Source organism: Mus pahari, chromosome 1 (assembly GCF_900095145.1).
Source record: "Mus pahari chromosome 1, PAHARI_EIJ_v1.1, whole genome shotgun sequence".
NCBI classification, from domain to species: domain Eukaryota; kingdom Metazoa; phylum Chordata; class Mammalia; order Rodentia; family Muridae; genus Mus; species Mus pahari.
In genome coordinates, this window is record NC_034590.1 from 73302870 (window position 1) to 73318123 (window position 15254).

The following is a 15254-nucleotide window of genomic DNA, read 5'->3' on the forward strand; positions in this document are numbered from 1 at the left end:
GCTGGGATTTGAACTCGGGACCTTCGGAAGAGCAGTCGGTGCTCTTAACCACTGAGCCATCTCTCCAGCCCCTGGCTCCATTTCTTATTCATAAGCTATGTAATAAGTTTTAGTCTTAAGATGGAGATAACTGTTCAATATACTTTTCTGGAAATTAATTATGTCTCAGTTAGTGTCTAGTCTCCTACAAGCACTCAGAGATGTGGGGACATCTTGCTGCTGCTGCATACCACAGCCAATAGTGTTGTACACTTGCATGCAAACAGGCCTTTTCCAGAAATTGGCATGTAATCTTTGCTAAAGTAGAACAGCCACATGATACTGTTCTAGACTGAAGATAGAAACAGTAAAAGTTATTCTTTTCATTTAAAATGATAACATTGAGAGATTTCAACAGATCACCTTACGATGAATTACATAGCCACTGTGTATTTAAAAACTGGAGAATTCATTGACTGCTTTGCTCCTCTAGACACTGGAACGGTCATATTTGTTGAAGATCAATGGAAAAGGTAAGAAATGAAAATGTATGTTGTTTTTATTCATTATATTAAATGTAGAGCTTTGCACTATTCGCCTTAACATTTCTATTTAGACTCTGAATAACATTTTAAAACATTTACTGCACTTGTGGCTGGAGAGATGGCCCAGGTCGCTCTTACAGAGGTCCCAGGTTCAATTCTCAGCATCCATGTGTCACCCTGTGACTGTCTTTAACAGCAGTTCTAGGGGATCCAATGCCCTTTTTTTTTTTTTTTGGTTTTTTTGAGACAGGGTTTTTCTGTATAGCGCTGGCTGTCCTGGAACTCACTCTGTAGACCAGGCTGGCCTCGAACTCAGAAATCCGCCTGCTTCTGCCTCCCAAGTGCTGGGATTAAAGGCATGCGCCGTCATTCCTGGCCCAATGCCCTCTTCTTGTGTCTGTGGGCACAGACATGCATATGTAAGCAAAACACCAGACACATTATAGAACGTTATTACATTTATTTGTGTGCATGGGTATGGGGAAGGAGGAAAGAAGGGAGGTAAAGAGGGAAGGATACTGGAAGCCAGGGATTGAACTCAGGTTCAACAAGTGCTTGTGCCGGCTGAGCCATTTTGCAGTCATCCAAATAACCTTTTGTTATTTGATTATAAACAAACATGGTAGGAAGAGTAAAAATATCTCTAAGTTGAAATAATTGTTTTGCTTGTTTGTAAAGTTTTTAGAAGTTTCTTTTGCTGTTAACTTTTTGGTTCAGATGGGTTTCAGACTAATTATTCTGACGTGTCTTGTTATCTGGAAACTCCTTCTTTGTTTTCAGTGGCTGAAAGACCACAGCATATGCTGATGAGGGTTTCTGTGGGAATTCACAAAGGAGATATTGATGCTGCAATTGAAACCTACAACCTACTTTCTGAGAAGTGGTTTACTCATGCCTCCCCTACTCTCTTCAATGCTGGCACCAACCGCCCACAGCTCTCTAGGCACGTATCATCTGAAGCTGCTTTTTGTTGCTGTTGCATGGGTGGGGCCTTGAGTTTGATTCCCAGCACCCAACTGTCCAAGAATCTTGAAAACATTGGAAATGGTAGTGCTAAGGTAGGAGGATGGAGAATTCAATGCCAGCTTGGGCTAATCATAGTGATACCCTCATAAACAAATAAATAGAGGGGAGGAAGAATTTTAGCAGTTTTTAGAAAAGCAAATAAATTGAAAATAATCCAATGACCATGAACAAGCGCATGGACATATGGGATAATTATGCAATGGAATGCTTTACAACCATGAAAATAAGTTAAGACTACATATTATTAGGCGTGGATTGCTATAATATTTTGAATTAAAGACAGGCTTCAGAAGGATAACTAATTAGAGAAATTACAATTAGGGTCTTTGTGGCGTCTTCTTTCTTGAGGTAGGTGTTATATAGACGTGTATATAATCTTAATACCTGAGTATTTTATAGAAAGTCAATGAGTAGAATCGATTTGAGTCATTTAACATTCAAGATGACAAAGAGACCCTCTAGACGAATGCTAGGGAAGGTGAGTGTGAAGACATAGATCCAAAGGTTAAGTAAGTGGGACATCTGTTTTAAAAAGACTGCAGGCTGGACTGTGGTGGCACAGGCCTTTAATCCCAGTACTGGAAGGCAGAGGCAGGGGGATCTCTGTTCAAGGCTAGCCTATTCTACAGATTGAGTTCCAAGACAGCCAGGGCTACACAGAGAAACCCTGTCTCAAGACCCAGTACCCTCCAAACCCAAACAAATAAACAATAATAACAACAAAAAAGAGCAAGGGAACTGTATTTTTAATGTACATGTCAAAGAATTTGCTAACTATATGGTATTTGTTTTCCAAAAACTTCATTTTTTTAAGGCTGGGCCTGGTAGTTCATGACTTTAATCCCAGCCTTCTGGAGGTAGGTGGGATCTCTTGAGTTTGAGACCAACCTGGTACGTAGTGAGTTTCAGGATGGTGCTATGTTCAGGACCTTGTCTCAAAAACAAAAACAAACAAAAAACCAAGGAACTTCATTTTTCTTGGTGGCTTTCTAACAATTGAAAAAATCTGATGTATATTTAAGAATTTGTTTAAGAAAATGAATCCTGGCACATAAGTAGTCTGGTAAAAACTAGGCTTGATATTTTAGGCTTACCTATAAGACTTCCTTCTGGGTTTAATGTCTAAGGTAGTTAACAGTTAATTTAATTTAAAATAATATATTGATGTTTTGTATTCAGTAAAAGGTATTTCCCCTCATATATATAAAGTAAATAAATCTTTAAAAAAAGGGGAAAGGGGCTGGAGAGATGGCTCAGCGGTTAAGAGCATTGACTGCTCTTCGAGAGGTTCTGAGTTCAATTCCGAGCAACCACATAGTGGCTCACAACCATCGGTAGTGGGATCTGATGCCCTCTTCTGGTATGTCTGAAGACAGCTACATGGTGCTCATATATATATAAATCTGTTTTTTAAAAAAAAAGGTTTTTTTCCATCTTCTGCAAACACTTAGGAGCTTCGTAGACTTTAGATCTCTTGTTGCCTGATGTAGACATCTAGATAATCTAATTGCTCTATGTCGCTCACTGACTTACTTGCATTAGTTGTCTTTTTTTCTCACTGTAGCTGTTTCCTCTTGAGTATGAAAGATGACAGCATTGAAGGAATTTATGATACTCTGAAGCAGTGTGCCTTGATTTCTAAGTCCGCTGGGGGAATTGGTGTTGCTGTGAGTTGTATTCGGGCCACTGGTAGCTATATCGCTGGGGTAAGTGTTAAGTTATAAGACTTTGATACCACTCATATGTGTGATCTGGAGGGCACACTGTCGTATTGCTAGTGCTTGGGAGGCTTGGGCTTCTGCTAATTACAACCTGTTGGTGTGAGTAGGAGGGAGGCATTTTGCTTTTTGCTTCCTGTCTTGTATTGGAGGGTGAGGCTGTGTGAGATTATCTCTACAGTATTTTTTAGCTCAGATTTTAGAATTATGATTTTGTTTGTTTGTTTGTTTTTTGAGACAGGGTTTTTCTGTGTATCCTTGGCTGTCCTGGAACTCACTTTGTAGGCCAGGCTGGCCTCAAACTCAGAAATCCGCCTGCCTCTGCCTCCCAAGTGCTGGGATTAAAGGCATGCGCCACCACTGCCTGGCAGAATTACAATTTTTAAAAAAGCAGTAATAATAGCCATCTTTTTGTCATTGTTGTGTTGAAACAGGGCTTCATTTTGTAGACCAGGCTGGCCTGGAACTCAGGGAGATCTACTTGCCTCTGTCTGTCATGTGCTGGGATTAAAGACATGTTACCACTATGCCCAGCCAGCTCTCATTTATTGATTGCTCATTATGTGCCAAGCCTGTTGCATATTTTACAGGAGTTACTCATTTTACTCAACTCACTGTCAATAAAGCTGGTCTTGAACTCGGGGATTTACCTACCTTATGTCTGTCTGTCTGTCTGTCTATCTATCTATCTATCTATCTATCTATCTATCTATCTATCTGTCTGTCTGTCTATCAATCAATCATCTGAATTTGTAGAGTGAGCCACAGCCCACTTATCTTTTCAGACTCTTTCAAAGATTTACCTTGGGGGTTAGAAAATTTAAAGAATTTGAAAGGTATTTTTCAGTCGTAACACTGTTTGCTTAGCCTCAGTCTATAATCCATTTATTGCTGAGAGTTTCCATTTTGTTATCTTGGTATGTTAACAGCATAGCATATCATTTTCATTATGTTGCCTTGAATTCTTTAGGGGGTGGGGAAGTGCTATCATAGTATGTTTTGTTTTCTAAATGGTACCCAAAGTATATCTTTATTTGATTTTTTTGAGACAAGATTTTTCTGTGTAGCTCTGGTTGTTCTGTAGGCCGGGCTGGCCTGAAACTCTTGGAGATCCACCTGCTTCTGCTTCTGTCTCCTGGCGCCGGGATTAAAGATGTATTGCATGATGCCCAGGCCCCAAAGTACATCTTTAATCTAATAGTGACCGTTAGATTGCAGAGCTCAAATTTAGCTACCTTGGTTCTGGATTTTTATTTTTTTTTTTTTTAATGTATTACATCTCATGAAGTAGGGTTGTTGTAAAGTAGCTTACCATAAAGCTTACATAACAATATTTTGTTGTTGCTTATGTTGGGTGTTATATTTTCATTGCTGAGGTGGGGAGTAGCTCAAACTTCATAGATGGGTGCCTAGAAAGTTAGTCACTGTTTTGAACAAAAGATCAGGGACAGTTTTTACTTTGGGGCTGTTCTGTTTTTTTCATTGCCTGAGTCCTGTATCTTAATCATGTACCTTTATTTTTGTCCTTTCTTTCAGACTAATGGCAATTCTAATGGCCTTGTGCCAATGCTGAGAGTATATAACAACACAGCTCGTTATGTGGATCAAGGTGGAAACAAGGTATACTTGTTATGGACAAGGGCTAGAAATCAGAATTAAGTCTTTAGGTATACAACTTGGTTCTGTTATATATTGTTTTACTTTGTTTTTAAAGATTTAGCTTATTCTTATTAATATGATTAGTATGTGTATATGTGTGTGTGAGCATGTGCATGAGGGTGTTCATGGAGACCAGAAGAAGACCTCTGGAGCTGGAGAGTTATAAGTGATTGTGAGACACCCACTGTTGGTACTGGAAACTTAGCTCGGAACTAAGTTCTAGAGTTCTGGAGGCCAGAAGAGGATGCCAGATCTGGAAGTGGAGTTATGGGCAGTTATGAATGTGGTGCTGGGAGTATAACTGTGATCCTTTGTCAAAGCAGCAAGTGCTCTTAACTGCTGAGCATCACTCCAGCCCCAAGTTTTCTGTCATTTACGAAAAATACTAGTAGTTTACTTTTTTGATACTTTTACTTATTTCACTTAATTTACTCACTGGTCATAGTACAGATGAAAAGAGGCATTATGCAAGTGTTTTGCAAAATATGAAGCTTCTTTGTTTTATTTTGACTTGGATAAGAATGCTGACTTACTTACCTTTAGCGCCCAGGGGCATTTGCTATTTACCTGGAACCTTGGCACTTAGACATCTTTGAGTTCCTTGACTTGAAGAAGAACACAGGCAAGGAAGAGCAGAGAGCACGCGATCTCTTCTTTGCGCTTTGGATCCCAGATCTCTTCATGAAGCGAGTGGAGACTAACCAGGTGAGAGGGCTCCTCGCTGCTCGGTTCTTACAAGCTTTGTTCTTCAGTCCTTCACCTCTGTGATGCCACAGACGGCAAGTTCTCAAGAGTCGTTGACACCTGACCTGTGTTTAAAATCAAATGCAAGCAGGCAGAACTACAGCGTTAGACCCCCACTCTGACTTAGACAGCAGATTTCCATGGTGGCCCCTTGTCGCAGTGTGTGGGAAGGACTGTGGCTGCTCCGTGACATCTCTCATGCTGGCACTCCTTCTTGGCAGGACTGGTCATTGATGTGTCCCAATGAGTGTCCTGGTCTGGACGAGGTCTGGGGAGAGGAGTTTGAGAAGTTATATGAAAGGTATGAGAAAACTGCTAATGTCGTAAGCATCAGAGCCAACGCTTCTCTCACTGGGCATCCAAATACCAGAAGTGTGTACGCTAGAGCGCTTGAGAACACTCGATTTCCATGTTGCTAGGCAACAGCCGAGTTTAATCCCTACCAGTGGAAAAACAGAAAACTATTTCATCATTAGCTCATTTCTAGAAATCTTTGAAAGTATCTAGAAGAGTGTAATTGTTAGTTTGATTTTTGTTGGATGTTTCTTGATTTTTTTTTTTTTTTGTACCAAAATTAGTATTTATTTCCTTAAAATTTGGGCACTTTGCATTTTTAATTTATCTTTATAAAAACTGAGATAAAGACTAGCTGAGTTATTTTATAATATATACTTTTCATTATTATTTTTAAAATTACATATAATTATTTTGGGTTTGGGGACACGAGTGCCACAGTGTATATATAGAGGTCAGGGGACAGCTTGCAGGAGTTGGTTCTTTCCTTCTACTGTGTGGGTCCCAGGGATCAAACTCATGTTATCAGGTGTGGCAGCAAGTACCCTTACTTACCGAGCCATCTCCCTGGCTCCAGTGTAGGACTTTTGGTAATATAAATCACAAGTAAATAGGAGACACAAGTTAAAATGAGCACAGTACTAAATTTTGTTTTGTTTTGTTTTTGTTTTTTTGAAGGTTAAGGACAGTTTCAGTAGAGTTTGAGAAAAATAAGAGGGCAGGCAAGCTATAAATATTATCAACTGCAGGGAGGGGTCTGTAAAAGAGGAAGAGAGAAAGCCATGCCCTTTTAGGTTAGGGTCTGAGAAAGTAGACAGCTTTGGCAGTGATGTTCAGTGTGCAGCTGCGTGTAGGAGGAGAAGCGACTTAGAGAAAGAAAGCCCCGAGCAACAGGGAACGCAAAGCAGAAGGAAAAGCAAAAGCAGATGCAGGCTGCGAGGCACAGGCTCTGGAAGCAGCTCCCAGTCTGGATGGTGGTTTTGTTCCTTTTTATTGTGAAAAGTAGTATTGACTTGGTGGGGTCAAGGGTCATTTGAAGGACTCTAAAGCTGCCTGGTTTTCTGTGGTCTTAGCTGATAGAAAATGGATTTCAGGGTTGGAGAAATGGTTTAGTAGTTAAGAGTGTTTGTATACAGTCTTGAGGCCCTGATTTAGATTTCAGATAACTAGATAAGAAGCCAGGTGTCCTGGAAATATCAGTAACTCAGGTCTGGCTTCCAAGTGCACAGGCATGCGCAGTCACAACACTCATGCACATATATTTAAACAGACACACAAATAGAACCAACCTTTTTTAAAAAAATGAACGTCATTCATTTTTTCTCTCATTAGCAAAGCTTTGAGAATTTGCCTAATTTTATATTTTACTGTATTCTTCCTAGGGTGTGAATATTGAGGTAATACTAGCTTTGTCTTTCAGTTACGAGAAGCAGGGTCGTGTCCGAAAAGTTGTAAAAGCTCAGCAGCTTTGGTACGCCATCATTGAGTCCCAGACGGAGACGGGTACCCCATACATGCTCTACAAAGATTCCTGTAACCGGAAGAGCAACCAGCAGAACCTGGGGACCATCAAATGCAGCAACCTGTGTACAGAAATAGTAGAGTACACCAGTAAAGATGAGGTAGGTGGAGAGACTGACTGCCTAGCACATTGAGGGACTGGAGAGGTGGTTACTGCTTGTCGTCCTTCACTGACCCCAGTGCTTACTTGAAATTTTTGAAGGAGATTTTATTCCCCAGCACTGAAAAAGAAATTATGTGGTGGAGTTATGTTAACTAAGCTGCATTTTAAAAACAATTTAAGTACCTGGGAGAAAGGAGAACGGAATTTCCCCCCCCCCCCCAGTACAGTTAAGAACTGGGCAGGTGGTGGTAAACACCTCTAATCCCAGAACAGAGGCAGGCAGATCTCTGAGTTTGAGGCCAGCCTGGTCGATAGAGTGAGTTCCAGGACAGCTAGGGCTGCACTGAGAAACCCTGTCTTGAGAAAACCAAAATACCAAAACCAAAACCAAAAACCTATTTCAGTATTCTGAATAGTACAACTCATTTGACTGATAGCAGAGGAGTAGAATCCATGGGGTGTAGAAACCTGCTGATAAAGGATGGGAAAACTGCGGTTTTAGGGGTCGGGGATTTAGCTGGGTTGTAAAGAGGGTTCCCAGTAAAGACTAATACATTCCTTGAGTTTGGTCCTCTGCACTGGAGTTAGGGGTGTTGTAAGTTTTCATATCTGATTATTCCAAAGGCTCTAGTGATCTCATTGATACAGGAAGAAGAAACCAGGAGTGTATGGTTCTGACACCTTTCTCTGTATTGCAGGTTGCAGTCTGTAACTTGGCTTCTCTGGCTCTGAATATGTATGTCACACCAGAACATACGTATGACTTTGAGAAACTGGCAGAAGTCACTAAAGTCATTGTCCGAAATCTGAATAAAATAATTGATATAAACTACTACCCTATTCCAGAGGTATGGATAGATTTTTCTGCTTTATTGATCATTAGTGAATCCAGATGGAGGACATTTGTCTTGGTCTAACTGTCCCCAGATTGGTGTGAGAGAAGGAAAATGAAGAGGTTGTGTGTAAGTGTAGAATGTGGGTAGCCTTCTGAGTTCAGTGATGTTTTCTTTTCTTTTTTCCTAAATCTTTTGGCACAAAGGCACACTTATCAAATAAACGCCATCGGCCCATTGGAATTGGGGTACAAGGTTTAGCAGATGCTTTCATCCTCATGAGATATCCCTTTGAGAGCCCAGAAGCCCAGTTATTAAATAAGCAGATCTTTGAAACCATTTATTATGGAGCCCTAGAAGCCAGCTGTGAACTAGCCAAGGAGTGTGGCCCCTACGAAACATATGAGGGATCTCCAGTCAGCAAAGGTGTAAGTATATGGCTGAGATTTTCTTTTGCCTGTGAGTAGTGGGTATGGGCTAAATAATGACTCCTCCTCCATGGAACCTGGGAGGCTGTACTGGGTTGTGAGAGGTTCTTTACAGATGTAGTTAAGGACCTTGAGATGGGATTGTTTTGGATTATTAAGGCCTAGATTTATTCAAGTGCACCCTAAATCCAGAAATCCCTGTTTTGCAAGAGACTGAGAGTTATGATATTCCCAAAACCTGTTCACACTGGTAGGCTAGTGGAGGACATAGATTAATTATCCATGGTCTGTGACACCAGGGACTGGAATCTGGGGAGCCCTCTTAGAATTGACTTCCTTGCTGCCTTTATCTCTTCTTTATAAAGATTTAGTTTTGAAGTTTGTTCTGATACTTAGAAATTCTAATATGTGATTATTTGAAAATTGGTATTCTCAGCCAAATAAACAGATGAAGGAAGCAAAGATCAGAGTATGTTTTATTATAAAAGGAATGTGTCTCTTAAATTGTTTAATGGATGCTAAGATTTCCTATTTTGTAGATTCTTAGGAGTGTGGTGAGGCCCCAGGCTGCTTCTGAGCAATATGCTTAATGGAGCCATGTCTAAGAGACTCAGCGCAGCTGATGGCTGTCCCTTAGTGTGTTGACTACAAGATGAAGTTGCTGGAATGTGGGGATATGGCAGTTAGTTATTTAAAAAAATTTTTTTGGTCATTGTTTTAAATTGCCCCAACGTAACATCATAAATGTGGGATATTTATCTCTTAGATTCTTCAGTATGATATGTGGAATGTTACTCCTACAAACCTGTGGGACTGGAAGCTTCTCAAGGAGAAGATTGCAAAGTAAGTGGTGAGGTATAAAGTGTCCTGCAAGCCAGGAGGCTGGGCTCTTCTGGCTCTTCTGGAGTTGGATATGCTAGTGTATCTTCTGAAGCTTAAAAATTATCTTCTGAAATGGGGCTAAAATGACCTACCACAGAAATGGCTTTGGAAAGTATAAGAAAATAGTTACATGAAAGTTGTTTGGCATAGTGAAAGCCTTTCAACACACAGTAGGCATTACAGTGTGAGTTGTTATTTGAGGAGCTGAACAACCATGTTAGTCAATTTTTTGTTTTATTTTGGTTTTGGGGTTTTTTAGATAAGTGTCTTACTATATAGCTCCCAGTGTCCTGGAACTCATTGTGTAAATCAGGCTGGCCTCAAACTTGGAGAGCCTCCTGGCTCAGCTTCCCGAACACTGGGACTAAAGGCGTGTGCCATTACTACCTGACCCAAATAAGTCTTAGTTTTAAAAATGTTTTTATTCTTTAATTCATTGATTTAATTTTATTTTGTGTGTGTGTGTGTGTGTGTGTGTGTGTGTGTGTGTGTGTGTGTGTGTATTCTAAATGTCTTACTATACAGCCCCGGCTGGCCTACAACTTGCTATATAGACCAGGCTGGCTGTAAACTTACAGATCATTGTGCTCTACCCTAAATACAGAACTAAAATAGAAAGTAAAATCTATGCTTTATATTTCTACCAGATGGCTTGCTACACAAAACAAGCAGAAGCCTAATTTATTTTCCTAGAGATAAGCCTTGTTGATGTGTTTTTCTAGACCTCTTCCATACACACACACACACACACACACACACACACACACACACACACACACACACAGTTTGTCATGTAAATGTGATTGAATATGACATATTCTGAGACTTTGGTGTTTTGGTTTAGAGATCTTTTAGTGTAGTGTAATTATAATTACTGATGATTCCATAATTGGGATTGAGCAAGTATGACGTGAAAGTGTTTTCCTATCTATAACCATGATTGGGATTTACAGATGAGGAAGTAGAGACGTGAGATAACTGATATCTTACATCTAGAGGGTGACTGAGCTTTGAACCTAGTTGTACAAACTAGGACCTGAGGCTCAACTTATGGTCCGTAAGTGTGGGACGTAGGATGGGCTGTCTGTGTTAGAGGAACTTAACTAATACAAGCAGTGCAGTTAAAGTCTGTGGTAGTCACTGGAAAGGCTTGATGAACAGCATTTGTTTTCACATTTGTGTTCATTGCCCACCTGTTCAGGAAAATGCTATAGTGTTGGTCTCTACACATATTTCTACTTTTAATATTTATTTATTGTATGTATGTGTGATGTATACTGGTGCACATGTGGGGGTCAGAGAACAGCTTTGAAGGAGTTGGTTCTCTCCTACCATGCTGAACAAGATATACCTTATATATTGTCCCCAGGGTATCAGGCTTGGTGACAGGTACCTTTACCCACGAGCCATCTTGCAGCCCGTGGAATTGGTAGCTCTTAGGCTAAGCTGTGGAGAGTTCTAAGAATGTTCAATAATATATTCTTGTTTAAACACTCTTGGAACTTTTTTCACTTTTAGTGAAAAAATTAACTTTTTAAAAACTAATAATTGGTAGTAGGTAAAGTCTGGATTTTCTCAGCACAATGTGCCCTTTACACAGGATCATGAGGATTGTAGTCATACATGACTAATCTTGACCATTTACACAGCATTGTTTTAGGAAGGGGCTGGCGGTCATAGAGGCACACAGAGAAGATGAGTGGGGTTGAATGGATGTGCCTTGATTCAGATGAGCTGCTGAGGACTGAGTTCAGTTTCCCTGGGCAAAGCAGTGCGTTGAGTGCTCTGTGTGACTCCTAAGTGCCACAGAGCCAGTGGCATCAGTGGGGACTTTAAGACTTGCTCATAGTTACAATTGTGCTGGTTCTGTTGGGGCTGCGGCATCCGTGCTGTGTACTGTATCCTGATGGAGTTTAATGAAGTCAGTATGTGAGTTAAATGTCTCTGGGATGTACTCCCAGCATCTGTCTACACTAGGTGATGCAGAATAGCTGCCTTCTTGGCAGACTAGCTCTAATCTCTCTCTCTTTTTAAAGGTATGGTATAAGAAACAGTTTACTTATTGCCCCAATGCCTACTGCTTCAACGGCTCAGATTCTGGGGAATAATGAGTCCATTGAGCCTTATACCAGTAACATCTACACTCGCAGAGTCTTGTCAGGGGAATTTCAGGTGAGAATTTTACAACCAGATTTATAGAAGCTCTTCTGAAAACTGAGAGTAAAAGCTTACTCATAGTCTGCTTAAACAACTAACTTACAGTATGAGAGTAACCCTTCTGTTTGTTTTAAACAGTCTCAAGTAGACCTGTCTGACCTCAAGCTTACCATGTAGCTGAGGATAGCCGTGAACAGATCATTCTTTCTCCAGTTCTCAGGTGCTGGGGTTACAAGTGTGCACCACCATGCCTGGCCTAGTCAGAGTCAACACGTGGCTAAAATTGGGGCAGGGTGGTTAAGATAGAGCTTCTTTGTGTAGCAGCCCTGGCTGTCCTGGAACTTTGTAGACCAGGCTGGCCTTGAACTCACAGAGATCCACCCGCCTTTGCCTCCTGGACCAGGCTGGCCTTGAACTCACAGAGATCCACCCGCCTTTGCCTCCTGAATGCTGAGACTGATGGTATGTGCTGCTACCACCCAGGTTTTGGTTTTTTGGAAAAGCCTCACTGAAAATCAGGCTGGCCTCCAACTTGCCTACTGAGTGATCCTCCTGCCTCTGCCTTCTCTGTACTTGGATTATAGGTATGTTTCACCACTTGCTGCATGATGTTTTGTATTTGCAACCTCACATGCTTCAGTTGGGATAGTAAAGGTGTCCAAAGAAGTATTATCACTCAGGCACGGTGGTCTGTATTTATAATTCCAGCACTTGGGAAACTGAAGCAGGAGGTGTTCTAGTTTTAGGCTAGCCTAGGCTACATAGCATCCCCTCTTCCCTACTCCTTTTTAAAAAAACAAAACACAACACAACATTATAGAGTAGTTCTCAGGTCAAGAATGGTGGTTATGCCCATAATTCTTGAACTGGGGAAGTGGAGGGGAGAGGATTGGAGGGTCAAGCTCATTCTTGGTTATATGGCTAGTTCTACAGTAATTTGAGCTACATAATTTTAAAAAGAAGGGGTGGGGGTGCTTAGTTATGGTTAACAATGAGAATTTATGTGCTACAGGGTCAGAAATTACTAATTAAAACAAACAAACAAAAATGTGAATTTCCAGGTGTCCTGAAATAAGTCTTTGTGAGGTATAGGGAAGTTGCATTTCTAGTTATTTTACTCAAGTATTTATTGTTCAGTCACTTTAGAAAACCAAAGAAGAATCAGTTTATATAAACTTACTCAGCGTAGACAGTACCGTTTCTTTTTTCTTTAGCTTTTAAAAACTTTTGGGGGGTGAGGTGGGGACGGAATGCTCATACCATGAACAGAGGACAACTCCTGGGAGTTCTGTCCTTCCACCATGTGAGTTCCAGGGAGGAAACTCTAGTTGTGTGGTGGCACATAACCTTTAATGGCTGAACTAAAGATTTATTTTATTGTGTGTGTCAGCGGGAATGTGCATGTGTATGAGCAGGTGCCCTTGGAGTATAAGAACATGTGCTTTTTTTTTTTTTTTTTTTTGGTTTTTCGACACAGGGTTTCTCTGTATAGCCCTGGCTCCTGGAACTCACTCTGTAGACCAGGCTGGCCTTGAACTCAGAAATCAGCCTGCCTCTGCCTCCCAAGTGCTGGGATTAAAGGCGTGCGCCACCACTGCCCAGTACATGTGCTATTCTTACAGAAGACCTAAGTTTGGTTCTCATCTCCCACACTGAAGGCTCACAACCACCTGTAATTCCAGCTTCAAGGGATTTGATTTGTCTGGATATGTACACACATACAGTCAAAACCTTAAAAGATAGATAATCTGATGTATATGTGTGATGCATATATATATATATATTTATTCAAGATGGCAGCCGAGAGAGGTGCTTTCATCGATCAAAGCCAGTCTTTAAACATTCATATTGCTGAGCCCAACAATATGCATCCATGTATATATACATTGTAGAGTGATTATCACAATACACTTTGTCTTTCATAATAGGTGTCAAGACCTTAAGGGTTTTGTAGCTTTTTGTGGTGAAATGTCCTCCTCAGTTGTGTAAAAACAGTGGGGAGATCTAATACGTTATTCATCTGTCTTACTTATTTTGGGCTCTAGGCCTGTGTCCCTTTTGTAGGTTGTGCCGATGTTATTTTATTTCTTGACAGGTATGCTTTCTGCTTTTTCATCAGATTGTGAATCCTCACTTACTGAAAGATCTTACTGAGCGGGGCTTGTGGAATGAAGAGATGAAAAATCAGATTATTGCATGCAATGGCTCCATTCAGGTACAGACTGGAAATAACATGTGCTTTCTAGGAGCTGAGCTGACCATTGTGGTACCATGTCCCTTCTCCCAGCCAGGTCCCTTCTCCCAGGCAGTGCGTAGGAAAACAGCCTTTCATTGTGGCCATGCAGGCTCTATTAATGTCTCTCTGCATTGTTGTGCTAGAGTTGCATACATCTTTATATGGTCTGTATTGTTTCTCCGATACAGCACCGGTTCCCAGTTTTTCTGCACAACCTGGGAACTTTTAAAACCTTGAAGCTTGGGATGCCTTTATTGCTAAGTAAATAAGTCATGAATTCTTACATTTCTTAAAACTTGAAATTGGAGTTGAACTAAAAAAGTGTGGGGGACTGAGATCACCAGTGCAGAAGGTAGTTAGGTAGCACTTAACAATAAGATGACTGCATTTGACCCACAAGCATTTGGGTCTCAAGATAGATGCCTTGGCTATACACTGGTCAGCTTGGCAACTTTAGAGTCTCATGGCAGAAAGTGTAGCATCGGTCAGGTTGTGTGTTTCAATACAGTTGGCCATAGACCTAAGAAAACCTGATTTATTTTGACTTTAAGTGCAGTCTGGTGTTCTGGCTTTATTTATCCAATTTAAAGGAGCTTATCTCAGTACTTCCTTGATCAGGTCCCTGTTTAGTCCTGATTATTTGTTTTTCTTTCATTTAGCTTAGCTCTTATTTTCCCTTCCTTTCCTAACTATGTCTAGAACAGTCACTGTTTTGTCCATAAGCCAGTTCAAGATGGATGTTTAAGCCACTGCATCACATTTATATTTGGTTGGTAAATGAGATTTTATTGACTCTCTAAGCAAGAGATAAGTAGTTTGAGCTAACTTACTCTAAGCATTCAGATACTAACTCATAGCGGTGTCAGGTCTGCAGGAAGATCCAACCCAGCATCCTTGCAAGGATAATTAGTCTGTTAGTTTTATTGCTTTCTTTAACTGGAATTAAAACAACAACAACAACAGCACATAGTTTTCCTTTTCCAGAGCATACCAGAAATTCCTGATGACCTGAAGCAACTCTATAAGACCGTGTGGGAAATCTCTCAGAAGACTGTTCTCAAGATGGCAGCCGAGAGAGGTGCTTTCATCGATCAAAGCCAGTCTTTAAACATTCATATTGCTGAGCCCA

General features: G+C 40.7%; 1 protein-coding gene across 2 annotated transcripts in view; it reads left to right on the top strand.

Moving 5' to 3' along the window:
• Rrm1 (ribonucleotide reductase catalytic subunit M1) overlaps window positions 1-15254 on the top strand; it is a 25067-nt gene that overhangs the window by 6807 nt on the left and 3006 nt on the right. Inside the window, exons 6-18 of one of the 2 annotated variants that reach the window (XM_029539223.1) lie at window positions 473-512; window positions 1305-1467; window positions 3115-3256; window positions 4805-4888; window positions 5471-5632; window positions 5893-5972; window positions 7386-7587; window positions 8288-8437; window positions 8629-8850; window positions 9617-9693; window positions 11769-11904; window positions 14009-14104; window positions 15110-15235. In XM_029539223.1, coding sequence (XP_029395083.1) covers window positions 473-512; window positions 1305-1467; window positions 3115-3256; window positions 4805-4888; window positions 5471-5632; window positions 5893-5972; window positions 7386-7587; window positions 8288-8437; window positions 8629-8850; window positions 9617-9693; window positions 11769-11904; window positions 14009-14104; window positions 15110-15235 — 1680 coding nt within the window. The remainder of the gene's footprint in view (window positions 1-472; window positions 513-1304; window positions 1468-3114; window positions 3257-4804; window positions 4889-5470; window positions 5633-5892; window positions 5973-7385; window positions 7588-8287; window positions 8438-8628; window positions 8851-9616; window positions 9694-11768; window positions 11905-14008; window positions 14105-15109; window positions 15236-15254) is intronic. The other variant, XM_029539227.1, reaches the window with a different exon arrangement.